Source organism: Scomber japonicus, chromosome 22 (genome assembly GCF_027409825.1).
Source record: "Scomber japonicus isolate fScoJap1 chromosome 22, fScoJap1.pri, whole genome shotgun sequence".
In the NCBI taxonomy this organism is placed as follows: Eukaryota; Metazoa; Chordata; class Actinopteri; order Scombriformes; family Scombridae; genus Scomber; species Scomber japonicus.
The window spans coordinates 18880579-18886744 of record NC_070599.1 but is presented as its reverse complement, the minus strand read 5'-3'; the positions used below and the strand labels follow the sequence as shown (position 1 = coordinate 18886744).

The window sequence follows — 6166 nt, the reverse complement described above, 5'->3', positions numbered from 1 at the left end:
TGAAGTGTCTGAATGTGTCTTCTGCAGCTGTGAAACTAGACTCACACCTTATGCAGGAAACAGGATGTTCTGTTGTAAGATAAGAATGTATGTTAATGCTGCAAAATATTACAAAATATTTTTTTGTTCTTTTAGATTTCTAGCTACAGTATCACATTATACATTTCTCACCATGTATTCTCACGTATATCTTGTAATGAATAAGATTTGTGTGCAGAAAAAGATACAGTCAGTAAAACATATCAGTAAGTAGTGCACTGAAAAGCATCAGACCCAGAATATTTTTAGAATCCAAAAAGCAGGGTAACACCACTAGTAGCCAGTGTTTTTCAAAAACATATTAATGATTGTTTATCCTGGCTGATTTTTTTAAAATAAAATAAATGCAGCTTTCCTCTCTTGTCTTATACCTGTGAGCCCAAGTCTCACTGAATTATGTTTTCCTTAATTTTCCTTCAAAATCCACCAATGTAATGATCTTATGAAGGAGCACAATATTGTTTTAAATTAGTCTGTACAGTAATTTGTCATACAATGATCACATGTTACTATTATAAGGTTACCTATCACTTTCCCTAAATCATTTTCTTAGAATTCACAAACTTGTTGAAAGTTCTTCTAGTTAGTTTAGCTTGACATCAAACTTGCATATACTGACCTTCAGCTGCTGATTTTTGATGCTGACCTTTTTATAGCCTCCAAAGGCAAATCCACTCCAAAAGTGTGCTTATTTCTCTTAGATGATTTAGTTTTGACTCCTTACCTCCCTTCCTTACACTGAAGACTGCGTGTGAAGTGTTAAGAACAAAATTGAGTAATATTGAGTAAGAAGGATCACGTGACAGGAAATACATTGACCAAAGGAAGCCAGCTTGAACACCCTTGTATTGTGCCCCCAACACTGTTTCATGGCACTATTGAATACTACTCTTGCAAATTGGTGCATGGGTAATAAGAGCTTTATAGAAAAATACTGACACTGACTGATCTGTTACCCTTTGTGGTTGATCATTTGTGCTGCAGTCATCCAAAAACACATGTTATGAATGTGTAAATTAAACCAGCAGTGTTTTATAATGTTTAATGTTTTGATAATGCTACTTATTACAACTCACTGTTTCGTTTGTTTTTTTGTCATTGAAATTGAGTACATCATTACGGAAGAGAAAAGAGACGATATTACGACAATGTTGGGAAAGCAGTGGCAGCATCCTGTTCATTGAAGAACAGGAATGAACAGCACCAGACACCGTCATGAGGATGAATAAGAGAGGGGGGTGAATATTCCAGTAAACTACCAGGATCTTGTCGATACTTGAGCATTAAATAATTTCTACATGGTAATGCTCTCTCACAGCAGGCTTTTTTGACAGATTTAGTGTATATTCCTCTTTCCACACAGCCATCTACAACTTACTTACAAGGGACAGGGTGTACTGTATTACATAACAAACCTGTGATGTGTCACCTTTTCTCAGTAAATATCCATTACTTCATATCGTATTTTTCTTTCTTACTTTGTGCATATTCGTAGGATATATCGCAACTTTTCAGTTCAGGCTTTTCTTTTTAAAGCCGTGCCAATCATTGTTGTTTTTTTTATATTAACAGTGGATGAAATGACTACATGACTGTGTGTAATGTGAATGCTGCTTGTAGAGACAAATCCACAGAAAGTTATCACCACCAACCTTAGGCTACAGAACATATTACTATTCATGGACATGCAGGAACAATCTGACATCATCACAAGGAAGCAGAAGTGACAGTTGAAGGCCTTGACCTTTGACTTCCAGGGAGCATTTTTACATAAATAATACATTCACTTCAAGTTTTGGAACTTTGACCATGTTTAACATAGATATTGAACATCATAACAGTATAAAAACAACAGAAAATCACATAAAGCATTATATGCCCCCTGTAACAATATTTCTTGTTTCAGTTCATCTAGACCTTTCTAGGCCTCCATTAGACATGTTTACAAGCAAAACATTGCAACAACAAAATGGCGCAGGAAAAACTACATTACAGTAATGTACAGTAAACATAAGGCTCCATCTCTCTTTGAGGGATGGATGTGGAATGAAAAGGAGTTTTTCAGGTTGTTGAGGGATGAAGTTCAGAGCAAGGCTCATATATACAGGTCTAATCCACTCCATCTTTCAAAGTTATTGAGTGGATTGAGAGATTTAAAGGCCTGTGTACTTTATGTCTCAGAGAAACAATGCCAGCATCAAGCCAGTTGCCTCCCACGTCCTCTATTTACCATTCTTCACAGGTTTGACATTAGAGCTCGAGTTGGTAACAGAGTCCGGATCCTTGTCTTTTAGCATGACGGCATCTGCGTCTTTGTCTTTGTCACGACTGTTCTGGCTGTTCTGTCGACTCTTCCGGGTGGCAGACTCCAGCCCTGTGCCCTCAAACAAGCGGGCCATGAACGCCAGACCTTCTCGTCGAATATAGGACTTTCCAGCAAAGAAGTAGAGCACCGGGTTGGCACAGCTGCTCATGAACGCCAGGGACGAGGTGACAGCACGGCTCCTGTACCATATATTACCAAGTCTGGTGGGTGAAAAAAATAGCAGAGACTTTTATTAGACAGAAAAATAGTGATTTGTTCATTTAATGTAATGACAACAGAGTTCTAGAGCTAGATGAGAAGATTGAGCTCTCTATTAAGTTAAAAAATACTATCACCTCTTAAGCTCAGTAATTAATACATTGTAAGGTGCTGCCAATTGCTGTTTTTTACATTACATTTAATTTGTGAGCGTCTGAGGTGCTGATAGCTGTATTCTTCAACTAGTTAGGTTAGCATTTTTCCCCTGCTCCCATTATGCTAAGCTATGCTAATTTCATCCTTGCTGAATGGTATCAATCTTCTTCTCTAGCTGTAAGAAAACAAATAAATGATACTTACATTTCTTTTGCTCTACCATTTGGACACAAAGCCCATGTAACCTGAGGACAAAACAAAATTGTTTAATTTATAACAGTGCAAAAGCTCTTTACACTTTAAACCTGCATGCATGGTGAAAATTTTTAAAATCTGTATATTTAAAACATTTATGAGTTGTTTCTAAAAACAGGATGTGTGACATACTTGCACCATGTTGATGACATGGTAGGGTAACCAAAAGATGCAGAAGGTCACCACGATGGCTAGGATGAGCTTCTCACTACGGATTCGACGGCGGAACTTGGTCTGCCGGATCTTCCGTAAGATGCAGATGTAACTAAATACAATGATCCCGTAGGGAATTAAAAACCCCACCACGAGTTCCAGTGTATACTGGATTACCACCTGCACAGGGGAAATAAGATGAGAATGTATAGCAGGAAAACAAAATCTTATTTTTTGACAATCTCTACTAGGTAATGTCAGAGTCAGCATTACTTTGTGCATTTTTACTACAAAAAAGAAAGAACAATATGGATCAGTATATGGCTGGAAGTTATCTTTTTTGCAGCAACGTTTAGTTATTTTTATACCACAAAGTCTCAGTAAAGACAATAACAACACTACTACACAGCTTATAGGCTTTCTGACAGCAACCATGTCAGAAATCAAGTTGAAAGCCAGCCCACCAAACATTTTGATATGCAAGAAATAAAGCCAGATTGTTGATTATTTGGACATTTAATTAGGTGTTAATACCCCTGTCAAACTGAAATATATCTCTTGAAAATTACAGCTGATTCAAAAACTAGTCTGGGTCAACCAGATCAAGTCATGCTTGAGGTCAGGGTATGCTATAAATGAACAGTAGTTCATACGATGTGTTGTCTGGACATATCTGAAGTCTTGCCAAGGTGTCAAACTCTAAGGTAGAATGAAAAGCCTACTATTACAGAGTCATTAATAAGGATAAGAACTCAAACAGGCAGATCACACCAAAGCATGTAATGCACCCGCAGATCCACGAGACGATACCTCGTCACTGTCACATTTTGTCTCGCTTTGGCATTAAAAGAACATACACGACTTTAAAAGAGCCTGTCAAGCAATTCAGATGATATGTATATAAGGTGACACATTTTACAGATGGTAGGTTGGGTGGATGGTTAGATTCTAAATTGCCAAAAGTGGACTTGATGACTGTTTCCTGTTTGCAATGGTGGGTCAGCACTGTGTTTTTATAAAACTGTAACAATTGTTACTGTGTTTACTGATGCCATGAAGAAAAAGATTGCCTATCTTTAAGGAAGTAGTAACTTCAACCCACACTCTTTTACCCAAACCATGATCTTTCCCTAGCCCTAACCAAGTGATTTGTTTGCCTAAAACCACCCTCACCTTAACCACAGAAATTATTGTTATCCTGCCAATTATTGCATATTGAGGTGAACTGAAAATCTGTGTCCTTTCATACAGCTCCATGGTTACATTTTGTGACCCTCTGCTAGAAACTGATACAGTGTCCTCTAGTGGATCAGCAGATGCATTACACACTATTTCATGATAGTGGGTTGGTCAGCTAGTTGGACGCAGGAACAAACCGGTTTAATTAAATGACAAGACAGAAAAAAGAGCACACTTTCTAATTTCTGCACATCTGTCCAGCTGCTGTGTGAACTGGGAATGAATGTTGGATTGCTGGTTTCACAGAGTTGCAAAAAGGCTGTGTCTTTTTACTATAGAGTCTTAAATACATATGCAGTGTCAACTAAATTTAGATGACATATAGATGTATATTATCTACATGTGAGCCTGCAACATTTTATATAGATTCACGCATGAGTGGTGCTTTAGTAAAATGGTAAATGCAATGGTATTGATTCTGATTTTTGCACAAATTTTGCATAATTTATCCTTGTACATATTCCAAATCCCTGATTGCAGATCGCTGTGTCTGTTTAGCTGCAGATATAGATGCTATACACATTTTTCTATTTTATTCAAATGACAACTTTAGAAGATTTTGCAGCATTGGTGGAGTGTGCTTTGTAGTTAATATATTCAGGTCCTCGTTCACTCACATGGCTGTTTGCATCATGGAATGAATCGCACACCCCGCGATCATCATCAGTCGTCTTTACTCTTCTGAAGATAATTGCAGGAACAGAGGCGACCATCACAAGCACCCACACCACCGCCAGCAGGCGCAAGACAGTCCTCTGGCCCGTGATGGCACTGACACGCTGCGGCCACAGCACTGCCACCAGCCTGTAGACACTCATCAGCATGATGAGCTGGATGGAGGCGTACATATTGACCAGGCAGAGGTAAAAGAGGATCTTGCACATCACATTCCCAAACACCCACTTCTTCATAACCAGGTAGATGATGAAGAACGGGGTCAGAGCCATCAGGGAGCCATCGGCAATAGCTAGGTTGAGGATGAGGAGGGTGGTGATGGACTGCTTTCGGGCACGCGCCAGGATACTCCAGATGATGAAAAGGTTTCCAGGGAAGCCCAAGAGAAAGACGAGGCCTAAAATGAGGGCACCCATAGCAGTGCCGACTTGATTATCCACAATGGTCTCATTTGCTGCACTGTGTGTAGAGTTGAGAGAAAAAATGTGTCTCTGGGCCATTTTAGTTACCTGCAAAAGGGGAGAGAATATCAGTGAACTATTTCTACCTGTTAAGGGAAATGAAATTCAGAAGCTATAACAATATTAGAGAATGACATTACTGTTTTTGTTTATTGCAAGCCTCAGACATGTGCTTTTCTCAATATGAGACAGTGTTTCCAGGGCATCTCTTTCCTGACACCAACCTACTGCAAAGTGACTCTGACAACTTCCAGAGATTTTCTGACTAATAATGAAGCCTCACCTCTGAATCCTACTCCATGTTTAATCTGGCACAGACTTCAAGTTTGACAATACAAGTATGTATTTCTGCAGGAAAGCGTAGGAGTGTGGCGCAAGTGTAACAGGTTTTAACGGAGACTCTTAATTCCTGAAAAACGAGACCAGACACGAGTGAGGAGCAATAGTCACCATGTTGGAGTCAGTATTTGAGCAGTGATTAAGTATTAGATTCATATTCACTTTTTTTTAATCTTTAGGCCTGACAGACATGTTTATTTGTTGTACCATCCAAACACAGAAATCTTTTTTTAATGAGAAAAACTAACTAAAAATAAAGTAAAATAATAGACAAGAAATATTAGCAATAATATGCACCTGAAGTGGACACCAAGATATGTACTTT

The 6166-nt window shown here is 38.6% G+C and overlaps 1 protein-coding gene across 1 annotated transcript; it reads right to left on the bottom strand.

Annotated features, from left to right (window-relative positions):
* Positions 1 to 2261: 2261 nt before the first annotated feature.
* On the bottom strand, positions 2262 to 5541 carry LOC128383512 (leukotriene B4 receptor 1-like). The gene is made up of 4 exons (XM_053343124.1): positions 4984 to 5541; positions 3107 to 3307; positions 2924 to 2964; positions 2262 to 2565 (listed from the first exon to the last, which is right to left on the bottom strand). The coding sequence occupies exons 1-4, from the start codon at positions 5539 to 5541 to the stop codon at positions 2262 to 2264; spliced, it is 1104 nt and encodes a 367-aa protein (XP_053199099.1).
* Positions 5542 to 6166: the final 625 nt, after the last annotated feature.